This window comes from Tympanuchus pallidicinctus, unplaced genomic scaffold, assembly GCF_026119805.1.
Source record: "Tympanuchus pallidicinctus isolate F22 unplaced genomic scaffold, pur_lepc_1.0 scaffold2, whole genome shotgun sequence".
In the NCBI taxonomy this organism is placed as follows: domain Eukaryota; kingdom Metazoa; phylum Chordata; class Aves; order Galliformes; family Phasianidae; genus Tympanuchus; species Tympanuchus pallidicinctus.
The window spans coordinates 30,138,919-30,165,730 of NW_026294721.1; the positions used below are offsets into that span (position 1 = coordinate 30,138,919).

The 26,812-nt window shown below is 39.7% G+C and overlaps 1 protein-coding gene across 2 annotated transcripts; it reads left to right on the forward strand.

Moving 5' to 3' along the window:
• The first annotated feature begins 606 nt into the window (after positions 1-606).
• DNAJB14 (DnaJ heat shock protein family (Hsp40) member B14) lies at positions 607-25,198 on the forward strand. 2 transcript variants are annotated; one of them, XM_052682015.1, is made up of 8 exons: positions 607-953; positions 6,989-7,163; positions 16,085-16,230; positions 19,519-19,704; positions 20,082-20,176; positions 20,796-20,905; positions 22,079-22,260; positions 24,646-24,792. In XM_052682015.1, exons 1-8 carry the CDS (start codon positions 821-823, stop codon positions 24,675-24,677), a joined length of 1,059 nt encoding a protein of 352 aa, XP_052537975.1. In that variant the 5' UTR covers positions 607-820; the 3' UTR covers positions 24,678-24,792. The 2 variants fall into 2 exon arrangements, with proteins under 2 accessions (XP_052537975.1, XP_052537974.1); XM_052682014.1 differs by having other exon boundaries at positions 609-953; positions 22,079-22,251; positions 24,638-25,198.
• The last annotated feature ends 1,614 nt before the right edge of the window (positions 25,199-26,812 follow it).

Consider the following 26,812-nt stretch of genomic DNA (forward strand, 5'->3'; position numbering starts at 1 on the left):
GGAAATGGGCTACTTCAGCCTACTGTTTTTCTTCAAAGTTGCAAAGCACTTGCTTTCTTTAGCCTGGTGTTAGGGTGTTTGGGTGCTGAGCAACATGTGCTGAGTTTAAAAATGAGGGCTTGTATATTGTACAGTGGTACATCCTCAAGAGAAGTGGATTAAAGGGATTATTACTGCACCTCCTTTAGCTCTCTTAGAAAGTTCATTACTTAGAGAAGGCCCACGTCACTGTCATGAAGATGCTCCTCCTTTGCAGTGGTCTCATTTCAGCAGCAATGGGAGTAAGCTCTATACCTACACCAGCAATGGATTGCTTCTACCAGCACTGCCGTGTGTAGAAGGCTCCTTTACTCCCGACGTCTTCTGCAGCGGGGCCGCGGGAAGGTGTTGACCTAGATCTTGTGCTTCATCCCAAGAACGGGCCCGCGGAGGTTGACGCGGCGCTCCGGCCCGCAGTGCAGCGGTACTTTTCCACGGCGGCTCGCTCAGGGGCCGGCCGGACGGCGGCGCTGTGCGCGGCGGGGTCCCTCGGGCCGATGCCGGAGCCGCCGCAGGCCGCCCCCGGGCCGGCTGGCGGCGCATGCGCGGCGGCGCCCCGGAAGGAGGCAGTGGGCCGGGCCGGCTGCTGGGCCGAGCCGCGTTGGGGCTGCGGGACCGGCGGCGCGGGGCGAGGCGGCGGGATGAGCCTGGCGGAGTGACGGGAGCCCCGGGCCGCCCTCCCGCCCGCTCCGCTCCTCGCTTCGCCCCGCCCGGCTCCGCTCTGGCTTCGGGTCCCTTCTCTCTGCGCTGCGGCGGGCGGAGGCGGCGGAAGGAGAAGCTGATGGAGGGGAACCGGGACGAGGCGGAGAAGTGCATCGGCATCGCGCGCGAGGCGCTGGAGGCCGGCAATCGCGACCGCGCCCTCCGCTTCCTCGGCAAGGCCCAGAAGCTCTATCCCACCGAGACAGCCCGAGGTGAAGCTCCCCGTGGGGGGCGGGAGCTGTCCCGGGGGGTCGCGGGGCCACGTCGGGGGCCGGCCGATGCGAGGGGGACCCCGGCGCGGCCTGCTCGGCCCGATGCCTGCCGCGTGCGCTCGGCCCGTTGGGGGCTGGCGCCCGGCAGGCGGGAGGAGCGGGGTGGGCGTGCGTTCCGGGTCCGTCTGAGCCCGTGCCGCGCCGTTATAGCGGAGCTCGAATCTGCGCGGCCCCGGTTAGCGGCGGCGCGCCTCGGCTCTGGGCCGGGCTGAGTGCTGCCGCCGCCAGCGAGCCCTGCACTAACGGCTTGCGGTGAGAGCTGCTGCTCCAGGCAGGCGGCGCTTCCCTTCCATACGTTGCTTGGGGTTTCTTGGCGTTTCCCGTTTGGCTGTGCTCTAGCTAAGTAGGAGGTAGGCACACGTTCAGCCTTTCTCGGGAAAACGGGATACCTTGTTCCTTCACAGTATAACGGGCCTTTCAGACGCTACTTTGCCACGATTCCAAAAAGTTACCATCTTTCTGGCTATTTCTAGATGAGAAACGGTTCTTAAAAGGAGCAGTGCTGAGGTTTCGGTGCACACCATGCAGAGTGCTCCCCTGTCCTGGTGTGTCCGTGTTGTCAGAACCTCTGGGCGCGGTGACTTGTTGCCTTCCTTTCATTCCCTCTGTGGTTGTCTGTGCCACCAAAGGAACAGGGAACACTTTGGTGCTCTGTACTGACCTGAGGGCTTTCCTACAGGATAACATACAGCTTGGAAAACTTCCAGTTGCAATTTCCAGTGAAGCAGCGTTCCAGAACTGTGAGGCCTGTTTCTTCATTTGATGTCAGATGAAGAGATTCGCTGAATGTTTTCCATCCTCTCTTGTCTTCCAACTCCTTTTCAAATACAGGCAATAAGCTAAGTAACATAGAGGGTTATTTTGTTTTCCCTGAAAGACAGGATGGATGTTGCTGGTACATCACTTGAACGAAACTGCTGCTTTGCTTATATTGAGCGTGTGGCACATTTATTTTTCTAGTCACGTGGCATCATGCTTTGCTGAAAAAAGAAGCTAGCAGGAACTTATTGTATCCCTTCAATTTCTATAGCTTTAGAATATGACACATGAAAACACATTTAGCTTTTTGGAAGCTGTGCTGATCAGGAGGCTGAAAGGCTGAAGATTTCAATTCTGCTTCTTCCGGTTAAGAGGGTAACTAATTTATCTGCTTCACACATTTTATTTGCCATTTTTCTCCTCCAAAGTAAGAATTACAGTTATTCTTGGGAAAGTAAAATAAAGTGTCTCCATGTGATTAATTTTGAGTTCTTGTTGTTTGTTGTCAATGTTTGTGTTTGTTCATTTTTTTAAAATTTTATTTAAAGCAGGGCTCCTACTATGTAACCATCATTGTACAGTATGCAGTGCAGGAAATAGATGGCTAATTAGGCTATTGTCTGTAGGACACTTGCTTTATTCACTGTGGAAATGAGCAAAGTATGTCACAAATAAGGTACAGATCTGGTGAAAAAAAGATGGTCTTGTGGTTACGGTAGCAGACTGTAACCTGGGGAGTTGTGCACTGATGCAAAATTCTTCACTGGATTTTTCTGTGATCTTAGATAAGTCACTTCACTCAGTTTCCATCAGTGATGGCTCATTGTGCTTCGTTTTTCAAGTATTCTGCTTGAAACAAGGGCCTGGCTTGTGGAACTAGTGGCACTTCAAACTCTGTCTGAAGCTACTGAGAGTTGCAGCTGCCCTCGTACCCTTGCAGGAATCAGGCCCCAGGCCTCATTTGATCTAGGTGCTTGGGAGTTAGGGGACTCTGTAAACGTGCAGTGTCACTGTGCTTCAGCTTTCTAGCTGTGGAGATTGGCAATTCTTTTCGGTTTATTACATTTCCTTCCAAAATAACACCAACTCATTTAATTTAGTTAAGTTTGTGAAGCCCTTAAACAGACCTGTTATGAGTGCAGTAAGCTGCAAGCATACAGAGTATTCTCTTATCTGGACAGGAACTGGAAGTTGTGCATTAAATTCAAATGGGAATTTTATGGTGACAAAGAATAAATGAAATGACCACTTCATTATCTTATTGTCATCTTTCAAATTGAAGTCAGGGGTCCACTTGGAAAAAAGAACACAACACATTGCTTCATTAGATAATTAAAAATTGTGTCAGAGAGCATACCCAGAAGAAACAAACAGTGAAGACTTTGTGAGCAGTCTTATTCTAGCACAGTTTCTTACTTTGCTGTCATAATAGGTTGATTTTAATGGGGAGAGGACAATATGGAGCAGCTCCAGTTGTCATTGTGCACTCCCATGTATTAGAAAGGAGTCTTTTCCAGTTTCTCACTCAAGTCACAGGTTCACTACAGGGTTACTTTTCTTATAATTTTGGGAACAGTTGCCCACCTTTTCACAAACGATTTCTGTCCATGATAAAAAGCAATTAGAATAGTAGTGCTGAGGTTTTTTATTGATGGGAGCTTTCTTCTTCACACACTAGAGTTGATTACAGAAGGGCGGCTTGACCCACTGTCTCTAAACTGACACTACACGCAGTTTGGTTTTGGCAACATCTGCATTTGAAGTGCATTCAGCACTATGGTTTGGTCATCAATGAAGTTCAGTTTTGCTAAACAAAGCCTGAAATCCACTGACTGCAGCAATGCTATTTTAAGGCTTTACTAGTGTGAAATGTAAGGTCAGTGCTTGTTCAGTAATACTTAGCTAATGACTTCATAGGAGCAGTGGTCATGGTGACGTCACTCTTTGGTTGAAAATGGATTTGAAATTCAGATGTACAGTCAAAATACGAAGTTTAATTATGATTTCTGTTAGCGATTCATCCTGCAACTGCATGGAAACTAATTACTTGTCTGGAAAAGTTTTGAGAGTGGATTTAAATATAACAAAGATGTTCTCCTTTTCAAAGATATGCTCTGTTCTGCTTGGAGCTGCAAGCAGCAGGTGACATTAAGGACAGTTTGATTTTTTTCAGCACTTCTCAGGATTGCTTGCACCACTTCTGATGATGCCTTTAGGTGCAAACTTTTGTTTTCATGAGTATGCAGGCTTCATTTTTTAGGGTGTTGCATTAGTATGAGTTCAGAATTCAATAGAATTCTTTTTGTTAGTGACAGAAGGAGTCGTGGAATCGGATGATTCAAGCACCTTTCATTCAGAAGTGAGTAACAGAACACATGAGAGAGCCTTTGTACACTGGGATGTGAATCCATCGTCTTACTTGCTAAAAAATAAATCATTGATTACTTGTATATCCTGTTCTAAAATACTTATTTGCACACTGAATGTTTTCTCCAAGAGTGCTAATACTGCCATTCTAACGACTGATTTTACCACCAGCAGTCTGTGGAAGAGTCAGAACTGTTTCTGTGTATACAAAGTGAATCTTGAAAACAACATACGTAGACCCTTTATGGGATTTTCTTTTCAAACGCAGAGCAGTAACATGTTTGTATGTGCTGTGTCTGGCTAACTTAGGAAGTCAACTCCTAGAGATCTCGTACTTTCTGTGAGTGTCCTAAATTGTCATCTAAGCAGTGTGGCTCCATTATGGGGGTGGGAGGTCTGAGAAGTTTACGGGGTAGTAGTAGTGTTGAAAGCGTGGTGTAGGCTGAGTGTTTTCAATTATCGCTTATCTGGAGCAAATCTGGACTGAAAATGCTTCACTTTGAGGGCGCTGTCCATATCTTTGGTCTTGATTTGTTACTACTTTATTGACCTCAGGTGGTAGCAGAAGGAACTTGCAAATATTTTGCTCTGTGCTTCAGTTTAAACTGAAGTAAGGTAACTATGGCTTTCCTGTTTTCAAGAAGCATCTTTTCTTTGTAGTGCAGACTTCCTCTCAGTGTACAATCCAGCATCTAAATGCCCACCTGTTCTCTATTTTGGCAGTAAAAAGTCTGATCTGATCAATGGATACATCTTGCTGAGGCAGGCACGAACTCAAGAACAACATTGAAATCAGCCAACTTCCCTGTTCAGGCCATGTGTAGCTATTTGTTTGTCTTCAGGCTGCTGTGGCCAGTGAGTAGTAAGGAAGGTATTAAATAGAAGCAAACAGTGAGGGTTTTAAGGACTAACTCTTAGTTGGTTATGAAGTACAGCCTAGTTTGCTGTTGTTTGCCATCTTGTTCCAAAAGGCTCTCTCTTCCATATTTATTAATCTTTTATCCTATATTATGTTTCTTGTGCAGGCCATTAGGTTAGAATGGTGTAGGTTGAAATATATTGGTGAGGTGGATGCCTCCAGAACGCAGGTTTATATCCACATAACGTAAATAAAAAGACAACTCCTGTCTGATGGTTTATTAAAGATGCTCTGTCTGAGATCTCTTGGATCACAGAAGGGAAGAAGATTTAAAGATTTAGCAAAGCACGCTGACTTTAAAAATTCGGGAGTCAAAAACTGGGTATAGTTGTCTCACCTGGATTTCCTGGGGCAAGCAATAGCTTGAATTTCAGCTTAGTGCTGCCTGAAAAGGATATAGAGCATCAGTTCATCGCCACCAATAGCTCAAGTTGCAGATATCTGTATAATGTAGCAACTGATGTGCTGCTTCAAAGAAACCTCTGGTAGGGTGCATTGCAATTTTCCAGTCTGACAAATGTGTGTCTTCATCTTTCTGATTCTTATCATTCCAATCGTGACTACATTATCAATGCTTTTCTGGGACATAGTGGTACTCATTCTGTTTCCCAGATAAGCATGGGATAGGTTGTGACATGAGTCAAGTGGTTCATTCTGCAGCTCAGGGACTGAGCCCATGATCTAGGCTGTTCTTCATGGGTTGGAAAATAGGATGCTGTCTTTGCACTGTTTGAAAGCTTTAACAGTAATATAAAAAAGCAGGTTGTCACTTTTTTTTCAATCCAGGTTCACTGCTGTTCCCATAACGTCTACTGTTGTTCCACAGGCACGGTGATGCCACAGTCTTGTTATCTATGTTCCATTTCCTATAAGCATATACATGTTTTGTCATGTTTGAATTTAATCAAGACATCTTTTGTTTATTACCTTAGCTATGGATACTGAGGCAACCCCAAGGCTGCTTGTTGGAAAAGATAAGGAGTTGAATACTCCTGTTCTTAGCAGCTACCTATGGAAGCATATAACTCATGCAAATGATTCCCTGAGTTTTGATTAGATGCTGCAGCCTTTTTCCTGGAACAGCATATGTTGCTTATCTATTCATTACGAAGGCTTGGGAGGGTGATGAGCTGCAAAAGAGCATGCTGTTTTCCTCTGTCACCCTTTTTAAGGTTACCAGAGTAAGTTATGGGCCAAAGAGTGTTTGTTACAGCACTGAGATACAACACTGAGTTCTAGTCTGCTATTGGAGAAACATTTCTCTGGTGTCATCTTCTTATTTGGTATTAGCAAGGCATAGAAACCCATTGGTGAAATGCTCCAAATCTTTTTTCTTTTTTTTTTTTAAAGAAACACTGAGAATGGATTATCAGTTCTGTTGGGAAGTTCGTAACTCTTGTTTTCCTGATCTGTTAACCAGACAAATCTCACTAAATCTTACTGCGTCATAAATATCAGTAAATTCATTGCAAGGATGTGTTTGCCTATGTACCAGGGGACACATCGGTCTCTGTGGGCAGTAATTCTCAGATTCTGTAGTGTTAGCTTAGGTCTCAGTGTGAAGCAACTCTCAGGTTCAGCTTACAACTGTTTACTCAGATACTTAGATGTTTTCGCTGCAAATAATGGGTTTGGTACCCCTTTTAAAAGCATGTGGAGCTGAAGAACCTGGACATGATCTCTCCAGTGTTACCTTGTCAGACGTGGAGAGAAGTCCAGTCATGAATTTTGAAACTTTTTCCATAGTTTTGCAAAGGATGCCGACTGGCAGACTGCAGGCTGGTGTATGTGATACAAAGTGATGGTCAACAAGAATGGAGAATGCAGCAGCTAGTGTCTTACAGTGAGGTGCTCACATTTAAGACGTGTGAGAGCCCCGACTTAATCACTAATGCCTATAATGATGCTATGATATGCTGTTGTTTTATAGTTTTGTTGGAAGCTATTACGAAGAATGGAAGTACTGCTGGGGGAGGCGCTTACTGCCGAAAACCAGCCAGTAGCAATGATCAAAGTAAGCCCAGTGGCACGAAGGAGGGCAGTGCATCTGCTGCAGGTGAAAGTGGAAAAGGCTACACCAAAGACCAAATGGAAGGAGTGTTCAGGTATGGCCTCGCTTAATACATCACTACTTTTCATTCTGTGTGTTATGTACCTGTGCATCTGAAGAAGCAACAGAAAAAAGCAGCTTAGCTGGGAGTGGTTACTTGTTTGGAACTGTAATTACAAGGAAGTGTTACTGTGTTCATACACAATAAAAACAAGATGATACTTAGCTATGTGAAGTAATGTGGATGATTTATAATACGTACTGAAAATAATTAAGTAGATTTCATGGCAAATAGATGTTGTGATGAAAAGTCTATACTAAAACGTGTGGAACAGTGTTACTATTAATTATTTTTATACTCAGCTATTTAATTTTGCATGGTGTGCTCACTTGCAAAGCTAATCTTGCTGTTCAGGCTGATCTTAGACCAGTGTTAAAACTGTTTTGTTCTGGAAGTACAGTGCTTCTTCTGAGAAGCACTGAAGCACATAGTCTGAGATGCATTTATAAACTGTCTGGACTTCATGCAGCATTACGGTATTAAGAAGGGACAACAGCAGAAAAGAAGGATGCAAGAAAAGAAATAAAGGTCAGTAGAAATGTCCTTTTGAGGCAAATATCTCTTAAGTCATATTAAAATTCCATACTTCTCCATAGGAGTGAGAAAAACATTGTTTTGGGATGTGCTTTGGTTTTTGCTAATGAAATATTGATCTAGCCAATTTCAAACTGCACACCTCAAAACTTACCTCTACTTTCAGATGAACACAGCCTAAATATTTTCAAAAGAGTTCAAAGGAGAGAAATCCGAAGGTTGCTGTTTCCTAGTATGTGTAGATTGGATGACCTATTGTGCAGAATGGACATTTGTGTGGTAATTTTTTGAAGTGACATGTATGTTGCTGTTGTTACTATCTTGGGATGTTTTCCTGATGTTCAGTGAGTAAGGAAAAAGTTGCCTTTCTTTGTTGACAAAGCAGCATTGCATTCGGTCAGAAAGAGAACAGTGTCTGGAATGATTACAGTTGTTTGTGTGGCTGTTTAGTAAAACTTTCCATTTACTGTCTTATCTTTGCTTCGTTGATATTGTTGACCTTCATGGCATATTTAAGTAAAACCTGAGTAAGAGTGTTAATTTTTGACCGCTGAAATATTGGCTGCAATCTGTGTGCATGCAGATGTGCATGTGGACATGTGGGGTGGAATATCCAGCAAGAAGTCCTTCTGTAAAATGAGGCTTTGTGTAAATTAAGACATGTAGGCACGTTTTCAGAAAGCTGCTACAATTATGGCTGCTGTATTACTGCCAGTATTCATTCACCCATGACATGCCATTCTGAGCTACAGTCTGCTTTGACATCAGGCTCCCTGCAAGTTCTGGATTTTGTTTGCTTGTTTGTTTATTTTACCAGAAACCAGAAATGTTCCCCATTATGCCTTGTCTAAAACAATGCTACAGAGCCAGCTTTCCTCCACGTTATTTCCTTCCATGGTATTGGTTCCTGTAAGGGGCTTACAAAATACCAGATAAAATCAACCTACCTTAAGGAGATCAAAACCAGAGATATTCTTGGAAGTTATATATTGAGGGTAATGTTCATGCAGTGTTGGTTCTTAGTGGTTATTGTAACGATATATTTTGTGAATATAAAATCTGTGCTTTTAAAATCTGTGCAGATTTTTGCGAAGAAGTAATTGCAATAGTTTGCAGAGCAACCCATGATTGTATTTTATATACAACTTATGAAATCAGTTATTAAAACATTGTCTTGACCTTAGCCAGATACTAGCTGTTCTGTAGCATAGCAGTTCATGAATGTTTGGAGAGAGGCAGACTTGTGGTGCAGATGTGCAGTAATGAGCAGAGAAAGTCGCTAGTCTTGTTGGAAGTCTTGAAGAGTTTGTCATGATTTCTGTCAGCGACATCAACATGCCACTTAATAAATTGGTGCTGAAGAAGATAAAGAATGTGTGTTCCTTGCCAAGGAGAACAGGATTAAGCACAACCAGTGGGCTAAATCTCCATAGAGAAATGTAACGCGTTCACTAATGATGGCTAAGGGAAGCTCATATTTAAACTGCAGTGAGAATGGGCTTTTTAGTTGGAAACATGACAGTCTGCATATGTTTTTGCTTCATCAGACCCCAGGCTTTTCCAATTAAATGAAACATGTCCCTTTGGGGAGGATATTCTTCAGTGCCAAGCTTGTCACCACTGTTTGCTTCTGCTGTACCATAGATGAAAAATTTTCAGACTTTTGAATTGGTTACAGAACTGCAGTGTGAGAAAGGTAGATTTAAATTGGGTTTTGTGCCTGTTAGCAAGCTAAGAAGTCTTAAATTGTTTATTAGTTCTTAGTCGAAAGACATTAACGTGACCCTGTTAAACTGTTGTTTTGTGTGCTTAGGATTTGAAAGACGGTCATTAACCTCAGATGTCTCTCTAGAAATTTTTTGTTTCGTTAGTAATTGAGTATAGACTGAGAGAAAGCACTGGAGATGTAACTACACGTTATATACGACCCTTTTTTACAAACACTTGTGAGCTCTAGGACAGCGAAACAGCCTGGGAGCTCTCTGGCTTGGTTTGGTTACCTGGAGTTGGCCAGCAATCTTATGTTTGCTTGTCAAAGGAGATTTAAGAAGTGCAGTGAAGACATGCTTGGAGTGATGTAACTAATTAATCTGCCTTACTTTTCAGGGTTACTCTAGTAATGCAGATAAGTATGAGTACAAACAAGCACCCGAGTGCTGTTCTTACTTCTTTTCCACATACACAGGGGACACTGATCACTAGCAAGCTGCTGCAACACATTGGGCATTGCATGAGTTTGCAAACAAGTTACTCGGCAGGGAGAAGTGTGAGATGCAATACCTTTCTGCTGGTTGCATAAGGGCCTTGTAGGAAATGAGCTCACTATTTCAGTCTGACAGTTTAAAGGTTGAGTTATTCAAAAGCACTTTTTTTTCGTCTCTTAATGAAATGCTTTGAAAATACCATCTACATGTATGTATCTTTTTCTTAAATGCATTTTTTTCTCCAAAAGCTGGATCAAGTAGCCTAAACACTTTAGGTGAGCTGCAGATCAGAGATATGCAGAAATATGTTAGGAGCAGCAGTAGACTTAATGTCTTTTTAGAGCAAGCGCTCTAGTCTCTAAACAAATCCTGTCTGAGCAATGTTGGCTTAAGTGCATGAGAATCACAGGCATGACAAAAACCAGAAAACTTGCTTTTGGCTTCTGTAGTCTCTTACTTAAAGTACTTCCTTAAATATTCAATATGGGTTGATGGCATTTTTTGCTGAGATAAAGAAATGAAACCTCTGTGTAAGAAAGAAAATGTAAACTTTTTTCTTCTGGTTAACTGTGGAAGTGCTGATTAGGATTACAGTTGTCAAGGAGTTCTTATTGATAGTATCTGCCTTCTCATACCAACCATGCAGAGACTTTGGAAAGGCTTTGTGGACTAGCATGAAATTAAAAATAAAAAATAATAAATAGCAGGCAATTGATTTTTTTTTTTTTTTTTTTATCTTTACCATGTATTTTTATGCTTTCAAATTTGTGTTATCTGTTATCTGCCTGGTTTGAGGGGGGGAAAAAAAGTTTTGGAGCTGTAGATAGGTTGTGTGCTTTATACATGTCCCTTTAAATGATCTGAAAGATGATGTGATGTCCAGTGCTGCTTTTTAGAAAATGAACTATAGCACATACTTCCATATTATTTTTTGATGGATGTAAAATAACTGCCATGACTAGTAATATGTTATAGTTGAACTGTTATCTTGTGAAAGCTGGAATATTGCTTTTCCTGCATTGCTGATGCCTGCCCCTTGGAAGAGCGCAGGAATGAGACGCTTGTATTTTGATCTTTGAGCTAGAATGAAAACAAACTAATATAGGAATAGGTTCTGTAGGAACCTTGCAAGGCAAGGTTAAATTTCATCCTGTAATGGTCAAGAATAATGAGCAACTTGATAGGAATTCCTTGCGTAAACAAAACAAAAACATCCCTCCACACAGGAATGCAGGCTGTGTGACTGACAAGAAAAAAATGCAGACCTTCTGCAGACTTCTGCAAGTTCATCACAAATAAATATATTGTTACCTTTTTAACATGAAGTCAAGAAGTTAATTAAAATGAAATAATAGGTTCAATCAGCTGTTCTTGAAATGAAAACAACATCAAAAAACACACCACACAAAGCAGAGGAATCAGGACACACCTTTAGTTGGGCTGCTAGAACTACTTGGAATTAATGATGTATCCAGCTGAATGGTTAAGAAAGTCATGATATAAATCACTGTCACAAGGTCTGTCATGGAATGCACAGAAGATACAGAATGCCTCAATTTGCACTTTTAATAGTTAAGCTGCACCTTTTACAGCTAAGAATTTTAAATGTAGTGAAAAGTATGCTGATGTAAACACAGACCTGGATATTTCATGTAATAAACACAGGAGAAACAGTATGGTTGGGTATCTCAAGAAGAAAGTGCCAAGACTATTACCTTCATGTATTGTTGAATCTGTGTGTAAAATGGAGATCTTAAACTGCTGGGGCATAGTAGGGGTATGTTGGTTCCAGCTTGAGTTCCTCATCAACGCGGTGATGACCCTTCTCTTTGCAGTTTAGAAGCATCATTTTCAGACTACATTTCTGCCATCCAAACTATGATTGGCACGTTTCCAGTTCAGCTGCAGGATGCTATTTACATCAGGCTTGCTGGAAACTTGAGCCTATGCAGAAATTGTTTTGTGTTTTACTGTCTTTTTCTGCTTACTGGTGGGATCAGAAGTCAGTCAGTGTAGTTTCCTTTTGCACCTTTAGCAATGAGGGTTGCTAGTATTCACACTGCTGCTCACTGCTGCTCAGTTTAGATTAGGATTATTAGGATAAATAACTGACTCCAATCAGGAGTTTTTGGAGATGGTAGTAGAAATATTTGTCATTTGAGCTATCCCTATGCATGTGCACAGAGGTTTCAAAAGGCCCTTTGAAATACATAGTAATTCTGGTAGACAAAATTTTGTAATTCCTGATCGTTGCGGCTATTTGATACGGAAATGTAAGCAGGTTTGGTTAACCTGATAAAAGCTGCTGATTCTGACCTAATCTGAATTGTAGATTTGAAAAGCGAAACAAGAAGCAGAGCAATCGGATCACATTGTTTTGTAGGCACAGAACCGGTGCTGGTAGACCCAGAATTTCTGTAGGTGAAAACAAACATTTCGGGATTTTCTCTGCGTTCAGAGCTTGGAGAGGAGTGCAGGTGCAGACAGAGATGGCTGTTCCAGCACTTGGAAGTGGGCTGGCCATAGGTGGCTTGTCAACTGCAAAATGGAATGGTGGAGGTTTACCAGTTGTGCTGAGATATCTCTGTCAACAGGCTATGGATGAAAGTAGGCCATCACTTGTGCTGTGTTCTGAGATGTCCACTTTGAAAAAGTCAGGTCGTTTTTCAGGAACATCAAGCACTGTGCTCTCCTAAAACAGCCAGAAAATCCATTAATCAGGAGAACGTTACCAAGGGGTAGCAATTCAGCAAGGATGGAAATCAGCTAAACAACGTAAGTAATCTGAGAGTGATTTGGAACAGAAGTAATCCAACCAGAAATCAAAATCAGAAGAAACACAATTCCCCAAAATAAAACAAATTAACACAAAGCAGCAACCTCAAAATAGTCCAGAAATAAACAACGACAACAACAGTTCAATACAAAAGGGGGCAGCAGTTCCTATCAAGTGATGTCTGAATTGCAGTTTTAAAATGAAACATCTGTGTGGGGTTTACATATGCAAGAAAATAAGCACTGAGGACAACAATGCCTTAAGAATAGTTAGACCAATTAGAAACAGTAGTTTGAAATGTACCTTTGGAAAGCAAGTCGTTCGTGCTTCAGGAGAGAGGTTTTAGATGCAGATAAAAAACACAAGTGACATCACTTAACAGCCTTTTCCAAAACATTTACTGATTCTCCCAGCCTCTGCTGGCCTATGATGTGTGGCTTGGGAGTAGGATACAAGTGGGAGGGGGAAGAATTGCAGGGGGATTCTGGCAGAATGGAGAATCATACTTCAGTCTATAGCATCAGTTAGCTTAGAGATAGCGGTGAGGGATGTGTCCAGTAAAGATCAAGGCTCAGAAATTGGACATGGTTTTCCACCAGCTCCAAGCAGCTGGAGAGAATTTTTCATGAGGATGGTGGCAGTGTGTGGGAAGAGGACTGAAGCCTTGGAGAGTCTTTGCCACACCCATGGTCTCCATCTCTTTAAAATGAAAGGAGATGAAGCCAGGCCTCATGAATGCTCCAGCCATGCTGGAGTAAGCCTGGGTAAGAACCGAGCCATTAGCATGTAATGATTGCCCTGAGTTCTGCTCAGCAAGAGAAGTGCTGGCAGCTGTTGCTAACTCTCTCCCTGTAGGAAGCTGTGTTGATAAGACTAGGCAATGACTAGGTACCAGCTACTTGGGGTCCAGGTGTTTTTCGTTGTAGTGTCAAAGGTATCATACAGAACTCTCTTTTGCAATAAAAAGGAGGGTAGTGCTGCAGGCACTGTTGCTGTAAACATGACTGTCCTGAGGGGAATATGCAAGGGACAGTAAAAGTCAGAAGTCAGCACAAATTCACCAAGGCGTCTGGTTGTTTAGGTTAGGTTAGTCTGGTTGTTTAAGTTAGGAGGGCAAGCAGATAGAAGATGTGCTTGAAATATTAAATCCTAGCTTCATACAGAATGGGGAATGTTGGAATGGAGGTGTTTGTGTATGTGCAGATGTTTTTTTGCTTGACAAACGTTTGTTTATTGTTAAATAACAGCTCATTTATGGGCCAGGCTAGCTGTTGCATGGACTGTGGTTATATTCGCTTCTGAGGGCGAGTGCTGTGTGACCCCAAAGCAGGTTCGTGCCTGCACTTTCTCCTGAAGCCATAGCTCTGGTTTGACACACTGGCTCTAAGAAGAACACGGGCAGATCTTGACCTGTACATCTTCTGGTCAATAGTAACTGTTCCAGCTCTCCTCATGACGATTGTTCACCGTGGGACTTCCACTGACCGTGAATGGGGGAAGTTTTTGAGGATTAGAAGAACTGGTTGACATTTCTTGGGTTGTTCAAGTTTTTTTCCCCTCCTGTTTTTTCTGCTGGCTGCTTCTCAGACAGCTGTAAAAGAAGTGAATATCAAGTCTGTTCAGAAGTAAACTTTCATGGTATTATTTTTTCCATGTTAGTTGCTTCCATGTGAAATGACCACATGCTTTGGGGGAAAGGAGCTGTTGATAGTTCAGATTCTGAATTACTGAAGAGAAGAATTTAGATCAGATGCTGATGCAGCAATTTCATGAAATAAAGCTTGATTTGACTTCTAAATAAAGTTCTTTGTTCTTGGTAAGTTTCATAAGTCACCCAGCTCTTGAAGCTAAAGATGAATGGATTTGTGGATAGTACCAAAGTTTTTGCTTACTGTACAAATTAATAAACAAAGGTTTCCAGTACTCAGAGTGTAATTTAATATATTTGCTTTCCTTTCCACTCCTTCTTGATGATGGATTTGCTGTGTTATTTTTAATTAGCATTATCAGCATCCTAACAGGAGCTTATTAAATGTTACTTGAAGATAATGAGCTGTATTTATTTCACAGGATGTTCATGTTGGCAGCTGCCTGCATATGTTTTCTTCAGAGCGCTTGTGAGCATTACATGGAGATTGCTGTAAAAGCTCATGTTGTTTGCTTGAAAAAGGGATCCCTCAAATGAAACTTGATGTGCTCAGTCCATGAACTTTAAAGGACCACACACGATGGTGTGGTTGTACTTCTGATGCATTCCCTTAATTACAGAGTCTTCATTCTTTCATGAAGCTGCCAAATGCTTGCTTACCCCCTTTTTTTCCACTTGGCTTCTATGCGTATAGTCTTTGTAACACCAAACTCATATTTATGTAGAAATGTATGCATTTAAAAGAACGTGGACACACTTACAGCCACGTAAAGAGGCTCATGCCAGCTTTTTAAGTAGTTCTGAAAGTAATTTCTTGCTCAGACCAGCTCTTTTCTTTTGTTCTTTGCCAAATGTTAGCATGTGCCTCATTTCTGTAGTGCAGTACTGTGGTACAGCCTTTTTTTCCCGAGTTTCTGAACTTTTCCCCAGATTATATCTTTTTCTTTTTTTTTTTTTTCTTTAAATCAAAACTTAACAAGGTTGATTTTAAGATGTATTTATTCTTTGGTCAGTTCTTCCTACCTACATAATGTTAATGCCCTCTCTTCCCCAGTAACTGCAGTTGCTCTCTTCTGAGTATTGTAAAGCATATCAATGGTGGGTTTTTAAGAGTTTAAGAAAGTGCTGCGTTGAATATTTAAGATGAATTAAACCTAAATACAGGATCTGGTCTTGCTTTTTTCTTGTTGCTTTAATCTGTAAGCAGCTTGCTAAGATTCAGGTGCCTTCTTAGGTGTTCTCACATGCCTTATTTCCCTCAAAAGTGACTGAATGATGCTATCACTTGACATTTGTTTGGAGAAGAGGTGATGTTGTTTGGTTCTATTTGTATTGTGCATTTACTGTTGAGACTGAAAACGGCCTTCCTATCTGCTAGTTTTGCAAAATAAACTTAGAATCTTCATTTTATGCGTTATTAACAGCAATATTCATGTAATTGAAGATAAAGAACTTCTACAGTAATTGCCGACAGAAGCCTTTTCTTACAACTTTGGTAGCTGCACAGTACAATAAATTAAGTGTATGCAGTAAGAAATTTTGAGTACAATACTTAATTGTCTTCAGGGTTGAGCTTATTGTGAAAAATGGCATTCATCTTTGTTACTTAGGGGAATTTTTTGTGTATTTTATATTGTGAGTGAGAATTTTACTGTACTGCATCAGAGCAACGTATTGCCTCATTTGTGAGTGTTGTAACATACTCCTTTTGCCTCTTTTTGGTTACTCTCTTTTATTTCATTTTCCTTTGCAGTATGAAGAAGTATAAAAATTATTACGAAGTCCTTGGGGTATCAAAGGATGCAGGTGAAGAAGACCTGAAGAAAGCTTATCGCAAACTTGCTTTGAAATTTCACCCAGACAAAAACCATGCACCTGGAGCTACAGAGGCATTTAAAAGTAAAATATCATGTTTACTTAAACTTTGTTTTACGATTGAACTCTGTCAATTTGAAAGGAATTAATCTGCACTGGTAGATTGTCCTTCTATATAAAACTGCCCGTGTAGTGTTTTGTAGCTAATATTAAACAGACGTTTTATCCAAGGAAATGTTTGACCTCTATTATCTTAGTACATGCACAGGATTTGAAATGGAGTTGAGTTTGGTTTCGGAGGATTGACTGTGATTTTCAGGTACAGGGAAAGGATACTAAAACTTGATTTGTGAAACCCCGTTGCGTTTTTTTGCTGTCATTCATTTGCACTAAATGTAGTCAGCTGATTTTTACTGTCAGTTTAAGTTGGTTCGATATCAGTACATGTGGTATATTTATTGAGGTGATTTGGGGGATTATAGCATTTGCCATTACTTTGGCTTCTGCAGTACTTGCATTAAGAATGGCTGTTTGGGTGAAGAATAGTAGTTATGTGGAGTAAATGTCAGTCCTTGACAATGCATTGTTATTTTTCAGAGAGATAGTAGTACACTTCAAAGGATAGTGGTTGCTGTGTTGCTTTAACTGGATATGGAGCTTGTAGTGAATCATTTTGTGTTGTGAAACTGATTTCTAGTGTAAGCATTGATGATAGCTTGTCAAAATATCCCGACTGAATATACAAAATGGCCATGGACATATTTAGTTTAATATTGCTGAAATGAATATAATTTTACTAGGTATACAGTTAAATCTATGACATTGATATTTGAGCACAAAGAAAACACCGAGGTAACGTTCGCTTGCAAAAAGCAGTTTTTACTGAATCATGTGCCATTCTAAGTTACCTTCTTTTCCTTAGAATTCCTTTTGTGTAGAATTCCTTGTGAGTAGCTTTCTTTCATCTTCCACACAGAAACACTTATTCAGACATGCCCATGAGTAGCTCCCCTTAACTGTTTCTTTGGTCAAGATTTACAGTCCGATAGTCAGACCATAAGGCTGCCAAGCTCTGAGAATTGTGCAAGAAAAGCCTTCTGAAGAAAACAGGCTTCAAGTCAGATACAGGTGAAGAAAAATATCTGTGGGAAAAGGTCTTGCCTAAAGAGACAATCTGACAGTGGTACTTCTGTATATTTTTCCTTTGTGAAGTCTATATACAGACATTTGAAAAACTCAATGGAGTAAAACTCCTACATTGGGAGGGAGGGGTATGAGGGTAAAAAAAAAGAAAAAAAAGGAAAAGACAAATCCCAAGCAAAACTTCAGATACACACGTAAGGGGTAATTACTATAGTAGCATGTTAACAGTTCCAGGTATGTTATATTAGGGAAGTTTCTCAGTAATGATGATTTTAATATGCTGTGTGATTACTTTAGTTTAAAGGATATGTTATTCTTATAAGACTGTCTCCAGCATTAGAAATTAAATAGTTCTCCCTTATTAGTATCATTTTAAATAATTGAAATCTTAGAAGTTGGTATCTTACTGTTTCAGCTTTTATTTAACATCAGTACTTTGGTCACATTTGTTTTCTTGGACTTGGTTTCACTTTTTGGTTCTTAAGTGGATGAGTGTCTGAACAGAAGATTTTGCTGATTAAAAATTAATAAATGCTAGCACTTCTCTTGCATTGATATTATTGTCATCTTATTGTATGGCTGCATAAATGTGTCATTTAGTTTGCCTTTAAAGGTGCCAGATGAGTTTCTAACATCAAGCCTAAGAAGAGGTTTTATAACGTGTTTTTTCCTCAAATGTTATTATTGTAAGGAAAGATCACATTAGAAAATAGAATTGAGTTTAGTGTTAAGGCCTAAGTAAGTACTTTTCTTGTGATGCTGTCCAGAATTACTGTTGTATTACAGAATCTTCTTTGAGGTCTTATTTTGGATTAAGAAGTTTGTGTGGAAATAATCACTTTTAATCTTTTTCAATCTCTTTTGTCTTTAAGTCCTTTATATTTAAATCAAATCTTGGAATTTTGGAAGTTTGGAGTTAGCATCAAATAATCAAAAGCAAATAGAAAAGTGTGCTGACTGTACTGTGACAGTATGGTCTCTTCACTTTATTTCTCACCCGATTAACATTTCAAAAAATTTTAACTGTTGAAAAAATCTTGGTTTTTTATTGCCAATTGTATTTTACTCATGAGCACATTAACCTTGCAGCAATACTTGGTGTTATTAGTGTATCTTACATGCTCTCAGGTTTCATTTCTTTGGGTTTTCTTCTCTATTTTACAAAATTATTAATGACCCTTTCTAAGGGCATCTTAAAAGCCATAAGGCTAGGACTCATTAATTTTTTTTTTTAGATTGAACAATGTTGAAAGCATTAATTATGCAAAGCCATAGTTTTATTTGCCTGTGTTGAGGTGATAATGCTGCACCTTTCACAGACTTTTAATGACTGAAGGCTTTTCAAGCAGAAAACATTATCTCTCTGCCTTGTGTTGATGGGGTGCAAAGTCTCTTTTTTTGGAGAGATCTGGAGGAAAGCAGAAAGGTCTTAGTGAACATACATCCAATTGAAGATTATTCATTGAGTGTCAACAGAAGATTTCCTTAAATCTGCAGTTTATGCCTGCGGACAGGAGTTGGGGTCAAAGCTTGGAAGGACAACAGACCTTTGTGGTCTTTTCACACTGATTCTTCCTCTACCCACCTGACTGAGTTTGTCCCTTTCTGCTATCAAAATTGAGGTTGGTTGTTTGTGATAATGTAGAACGATTGGAGACAAACATTCTGGCCAGACTCTCAAACCATTAAGGCTGTATCAACCATCTCAGAAATGCACAGATTCTTGTAATGCATTCGTATTGTACTCTTCATGTTCCATCATGCAAAACTTTCTGTTATTAATGTACTCCATAAAATATCTGTAGTAGTGTGCGAATGTAAGGATGACATATTCAAAGAAGTTGCCACTTACCAAATGAAACCAGAGAAACCCATTGAGTCTATGATGCTTTGGAGTTGCTATAGGAAATGGAACTTTTGCAGTTACCTGATTTCAAAAGTTTCCTTATAAAGCTTGATATTTTTTCTCAGTTGCAGTGAGAGAGAAAATTTCCTCAGAAGTAGGTATTCCTCTAGAAAAAGGAACAAAACTGCCCTACCTTCTGCCTAGTTCAGCAGCATAAAAGGTCTTTTGAGTAGCGTTGGTGGGAAACCCAGTAGAAGCTATGCTACAGAAAGCAAGAGATGTCTCTGAATGCTGTTGTATTATAGATGATTAGTAACATACAGTAAGGGACATCAGGCTCCGCCTGTTCTTGACTTTGAAATTGTATTTCTTCTTTGCTTCAGAAATAGGAAATGCATATGCTGTGCTGAGTAATCCAGAAAAACGAAAGCAGTACGACCTTACAGGCAATGAAGAGCAAACGTGCAGTCACCCTAGCAATGGTAGATTCAACTTTCACAGAGGCTGTGAGGCTGATATTACTCCAGAAGATTTGTTCAACATGTTTTTTGGAGGGGCATTTCCAACAGGTATTTCTGTTCATCAGCATAATGATGGAGATATAGCGGTATTGCTCAGTGGCATTGGAGTTTTAGACATTCCAAAACAGTACAATTACTCCACACCCCCTTGCATCTCCAACTCTTATCTGCATCAGTTTGTTTTTCCCCAAGGTATTGATAAATTCCCAGAATGTGAGTTGAGTTCTTTAGAGTTTCTGTAGTGAAATAGTAAATCACTTATTTTAGAGCTTAAAATACTTAAACTACTTTGGAATTATAAGATGTCTTAAAGCTGGTTTATTTTATGTATCGTCATGCAGTGACATTAAACTATGTTGTCGCTGCTATACTGACCTCTTAAATAGTTTCTTTTACATTTCAAATATGGATATTTCTTTCCATAGGTGGTGTGCACTCATTTTCCAATGGCCGTGCTGGCTACAGTCATCCTAATCAGCACCGTCAGAGTGGACATGAGAGGGAGGAAGAGAGGGGTGATGTATGTTTAAGCACCATTGACTCTAAACTGTGTGTTGTGATATTTGCTTGTAGTCACGTTCAGTAATGAGATTGTGTAGCAGCTCTGTACTATAGAGGAAAATTACAGTTACATATTTGAAAGTGTTGGCAAGTTGGCAGTCAACTGATGTGGTAAATAGACACAGCTTTGAGAAGATGGTAGCATATTTTTGTAAATCTGTTGTGTACCACTATTGGGCTAGAGACCGGCCAGCAATCTTTGCTTGCATTTAAAAGTTGATTTGGGCTGAAGTAAGAATGGTGCTTATGAATTATACAGAGACTTGTATAGTTATTATAGAACTGTATCAGTGAGACCAAAACATCAAGTACTTGACTGAATTCAGATATTAATTTAGTACTTGCTTGTGGCTACATGTTAATCAATGAATTCTGGCAGCATCACACCCTATGGATATTCTGTATGCACTGGAAATTAAGATAGCACTTAACTGTTTGCAGCTTTTTAGTTAATGTCTTATAACAGCCCTTGATACTGAAAACAGAAAGTCATGCTTAGAATTAATTTTTATCAAACTTACCTGTTTGCTTGATACTGGTTTATGAGATATCTGAATCTGTTGGGTTTTTTTCCTCAGGGAGGTTTTTCTATGTTCATTCAGTTGATGCCTGTTATAGTGCTGATCCTTGTCTCCTTGTTGAGCCAGCTGATGGTATCTAACCCTCCTTATGCCCTATACCCAAGATCGTAAGTAATGTTCAATTACCTTCATTTTAAACAGGGAAGGACATTGTAACCATGCTTTCCCAGTTAGAAGCATTTTAGGGAGTCTTCCAGTAGTTGGTCCTCTGTTTCCTACAGTGAGGGAACAAAGAGAAAGTGTAGATGAAGCTGAACTGAAGCAAAACGAAACTTTTGAGGTTAGTGGTAAGAACATGCTGTGCAAATGTAGCAAAGAGGTCAGCAGTGCCTGAGTTTAGCACATCTTTTAGTATGAGGCAAAGGTGTTTGCATTTCCTGTGTACTTAATCAAATCCTAAAAACTGCTAAGGCTCATTATTCTTTTAGGAATCATGTAGGCTTGTAGCAAGCAAAGTGCTTGAGGAAAACTTTCCCATTCTTGTTCAAGTTTTGAACTAGATAAGGGCTAGAGAAACTGTCTGTTCCAGATGATGATAAAATAGTACATCTCTGTTTTCTCTCAAAGGATTCTGATACTGAAATTTAACTCTTTTGTACAGAAGGATATGTGTGTTTTTATCTTAAAGAAAGTAACTTGTGAAGATAACAAGAACGCAGTTAGCTAGCAGACTCAGTCCACACACAACTGTTTTAATGGTCCTCAGTTCCTTCTAGAGTTCTCATCCCCACAATAAAAGGCTGCTTTTCTCCTTTGTTATTTTTCGTAGCTCTTTATTTCCAGAATATGATGTTCTCTCTTCTGCATCTAAGCTATTATGATGCATATTAACACTTATCTGCCAAAATGTTTATGGGCAGTCCTTGATTTTTAATTCTCAGAGTGCCAGCAGGAAAATGGATTTGTCATGGATTGCAGTAGACACATTGAAATGGAGACACCTATATTGGGTTGCCACGTGTTTTTTGTTGGCTTCTTTTTCTGTTGAGTTGGAATGAAATTTTCTGTTGTCAAAGCTTACATGTGGCTAAAGGGGTATGAAATCTTACTGAATTGTTTTTTTCGAGATCAAGGATGAAAGCACCGAAATTTTAATGTTCTAGTAAGGGAAGTAGTTTTCTTCTCTGGAAGATCATACAGCCATTCATTTCAGTATTTATCTTGAAATGGCGAATTCAGCAATGTGCTGGTGTTCTTCTGTAATAGCAGTATGTTTTAACAGTGAATTTGTGGTATAAAAAATCATATATCTAGTCTCTCCCTACCTCCTTTCTTGGCAGAAGTACAAGGCAGACTATTAAAATGCAGACAGAAAATCTGGGTGTTGTTTATTATGTCAACAAGGACTTTCGAAATGAATATAAAGGAGCATCATTACAGAAGGTGGAAAAGAGTGTGGAAGAGGATTATGTGTCCAACATTCGTAATAACTGCTGGAAGGAGAGGCAGCAAAGTAAGTCTGGTAATTTCATGAAATAATGCATAATTACATATTTAAAAAGAACAAAAAGATTGTCTCAGGCAAGAGTGGAGTACTTGTATTATTCATATATCTGGACAAGAAAACAAGGGAAAGGTTCCCTACTGTTTCTCACTTCTTGAGATGTCCCAGCTAGTGTCACCTAATTTTGCTGTCATTTATTCAGTGATCAAACAACCATCAGCAAGTCATCAGCTATTTTAACCTGTTATCTGTGATGGTTTCTTAGAAAACTAACAACTGCAGTGAAATGATAATGAGAAATAAATTGCTTTAAGTTAAGGATGAGAGTTTAGAATTCTTTCACGTTATTTTATCACACTGGTATCTTTAGTATTGTGTACATCCCTGGGTGCTTTAAGATAAATAAAATGAAAGCTCACACAGATACTTCCAGAGAGGGAGAAGATAATCTGCCTTGGACAGCAGTACAAATAAACAGTTATTTTTCCAAGCAACCAAGGACACCCAATATGTAAAACATTGCAACCTAAAAATCAGTGCTTTATCTTTTGCCAGTGCTGCATGGGTCCTTAGCTGTATCATCTTTGAAAACAGTCTTTTAGCTTATCAGCTGTGGTGCCATTCTAGTTTAATATATGAGTGGCTATTTTCTTGCAGGAGAGGCAGCCTGGAATTTGATATTAAAGCATAAGAATATTGAATAGCATCCACCATCTCCAAATTATCAGCAATTTTAACCTGTTATTCTATCGTCTGTGACCAAGTGGTCTGAACTATTATGTATTATTTCAGTATTACCTTACTGGGAAAAAAATGATTCATGAACTGTCGGTCACTGACCGACTGCAAATTTCACTCATTCTCTGAGTGAAATTGTGTGTATGGCTTTATATGAAATTAAAGCTGCATAGCTTTAATTTTTGCAACCAGAAATGCCAAACCTATCAGCTCAGGGAGCACCACCTTAGCTTCTCCCAGCTGTGAAAGACAGACACTTAGAGCTAGTCACATGCCTGGACAGGGCTGCGTTCATTCATTACAACTGACCTGCCTAGATACAAATATGAACTTTGCCCATGCACAGCAGACCCACTGCTTCCCACAGGCATTATGCTCTTACTCATGAGTACATGCTGCTTATGCATATTTCCGACTAGATCAGCTTTTGATCATCTTGAAATGTTTGAATATTCTCACTTTTCAACAAATGAATGCCTCATTTTTCATCTACAGGTGGTTGCTAAATGAATGATTGATAGCCATATGTAATGAAAGGTTTTTCAAAAATGAGAGGTGTTTACTAACAACAAAAATGAAACACAAGACACAAACCAGCACGATAAAAGGAGGAGGACATATTCTTTGTGTATTTTTTTCAGCACAGTGTGGAAAGAGAAGAAAAGTTTACGTTTAGTGACCTAGTTATTATACAGAGATTTTAGTGGTATATGTTATTCGTGTTTCCTCTCTTATGTCTCCTGTATTTTCTGTCCAGATATCTTTGAAAAGGTAAATGTTTAGCTGATAGGCCATTTCCACTGAGGAGGGAGAAATACCTTTCCCATTTTTCATCATTTGGTCTTGAGTTGCTTACTTTGAGTATGAGTAAAGTCCTTGTCAATGCAAAGAACCCTACCTTTCCATATGTAAATACATAATGGGAGACTTAATGACTGGAGAAGCATCTGACTTCTTTGTAAAGAGCAACTGCCTGAAAGTGGTGACTGTCACATTGTTTGCTATTTGCAATTTATCAGACTGCGATAATTACCCAAACTGATGTATAAGAAAGTGACCCCAATAGATTTTCTCTATTTGTAGAAACAACTGACATATTTTTACAGATTTAAAATACTTACTGTGTTTTGAATTTTTTTGACAGTTAGAATCTTCTTTCCAGTGTTGACTGATGCTCCAGAGTGAATTAAAATGCTTGCAGTGTCAAGCTGTTGAACATGAGTATAATACAGAGAGCTCTTAACAATACCTATGAATGCTGGCAATCTGAAGCAGCATCTATTGAAGTAATAGGCTTAGCATTCAGAATGAATTGTGAGGCACAGACAAGATGCTAGAGCTTTCGGTAACATGCAACATGATGCAGGTGGTCATTTTTTGTTTTGTAATCAGGTACTGCTGTATGAAATATGAGGTTGCTGGGAGGTGTTACTACTGTGACTGCTAGGAAAGATGAAATGCTTGTGAAGACGCGGTGAAGGGAAGCCTATAGCGCTGCTGTTTAGGTGGTTTCTGTGGGTAGTTAGAATAGAGAGAAAGAGAAAAGGGTGAGGATTAAACCTGTGTTGTTCTGAACTCCCTGAGAAGGAGTGCAAAGCACGTGCAAAGCGTTCAGTTTTAAACCTGAAAAATGTTTTCTCTTTTTTTTTTCATAAAGAAACAGAGTTACTTCATGCATCAAAAGTTTATCGAGATGATCGTCTCCGAAAGAAAGCAGACTCCATGTCCATGGAAAACTGCAAAGAACTAGAACGTTTGACCAGCCTCTATCGAGGAGGATGACCTACAGTTATACATCTTTCGTATGCCATTATCTCTCTTGTAAATTAAGAAGAGATTTAGTTTCACCATGAATGCTGGAAAAGAGGGGTGGATGTAAAACTCTACTGTGTAGCTGTTTCCAGAAACCTTAAGCTGAAATATCATGTAATGGCTTCTTTACCTACTGTGAAATATAGGTAACTTTAATTGTCCAGATTTTACTTCGAAGCTTCTGTGAATTCTTTCAGCAGAGAGAATAGCTTAGAAAGGATGCTATACTTGTAGAAACTTAGTCATAGTGGTTCTCCTCTAACATATTTGCCATGTAAATATCTGTGGAAAGAACATTTTGTGTATATACGAGTTAAATGACTTTCTATTTAAAATCTCAGAAATTTAGTTCCATACAACATTTTGTCTCACTAATGGAATAAATAGTATGATTACATCACTCCTATTCAGATGTCAAGAGTGTGGAGTTGAAACGAGAATTTTTAATATTTTATCTCTAACTCTGTGTGAAATCTTCTGGGCCTGCCAGCTTAGAGGAACTTGGTATTTTTAAATATAATGGCATATATTCCTAATTATCTGTTGGGGTGCATTGACCTGGTGTAGAGTAGCAGTCAGTTGTTGTAGTTTTTTTAGTGTTTCTAAGCAATGCTGAGAAAACTAAGAACTACACTAATCTCTTTTCCAAGTAAATATTCTATAATTTGCAAATTCTGTACCGACCATTGTAAGCATTGCTTTTAGCACTTGCAGCAGTTTACAGCAGCTCCATCATTTGGTATTCCAGTACTAGTAAATCCATACATATGGCTAACATGCATATAGCTTCCTTAATTTTCACTGGAAAGACAGAAGAAAACATGAAGGAAAAAAAAAAAAGTCTTTTTTTTTTTTTTTTTTTTTTTTCCCCTGGGAAACTTCCATTTTCTTACTATGTTTTTATTTCAAGCTAGATCCTAACAGTGATTTGTGAATGGGCACCACAAGTGGAGCAGAGAAATACTGCTAAGGACAAGCTTTGTGTCTTTCAACTCTTTGGCCAGTCATTTAAATGCTGACTGGCCTGCAATGTGCTCCTGTGGTCAGAGCCATATCACTTGTTCAGACCTGGAAGTAGAGGAGGTAGGTATGCATTTCTTTGGACCTGAATGTGGCTGGATTGATTTCCTGGAAATGAGCAAACATACTGTCTGGCTCCTCCATCCAGCATCACGTAACTCAGTGCCTGCTGCATGGAAGATACGTGTAGCCAGACCTCATAATGCAAACAGAGGTCTGTTGAAGCAGTTATGTACAGTGTACTTAAAGCCTGTTGAAAGTGAGTTGAAAATGTTGGTGTGTTTTTGGTTTTACATTTTAAAAGTGCTATGCAGGAGAATGTTTTCCTGTGTTTGAGAATGCGAGATGGCTCGTTGTAAGGGCATTATTTTTTGCTTAAGAAAACTGCCATCTTTGAACAATGTACTTGGTTTATGTGGAGCCAAATTCACCTCCTGAATTGAAAGCTGAAATACTTGCCTGACCACACTGGAACTCCTTCATATCAAGGCTTGTCAGTTGAGAGCAGTATTCAACTTCACTACATGCCATCGCTCTTCGTGATCCAAAAATCAGTTTGCATGTGTACCTTTTGTAAACTGTCCCACTGGAATTCTGTTGGATTAGTTGGGTGGAACAGACAGAATGTGAGCTGCAGACGTATAACTAAGCAGCTAAACCATCATTCAGGGGAGGCATCAAAGCTGGAGGTGCAACGCAGAAATAAATGCTGTACTGGATGTCCTTACCGAGATGATGTGAAAAGGAGAAGAAATAGAAGGACACCAAAATCTTTGAAGTTTGCAATAAAAATGTATGGAGAAAACAAATTCCCTGATTGTGCAACTGCTCAGAATGTATTATAATTGTACTAGTGAAAAAACAACCAACCCTTTCAAAGTACGCGCTGGTACTCCTGTGTCATCTTAACAGCAGAAAATAGTTGCAAAGACTTTAGAAACTACTTAGACCTTCTGATTAAGAAATGTCTGAGCACGCAGGTGATCTTTCAGTTCACAGA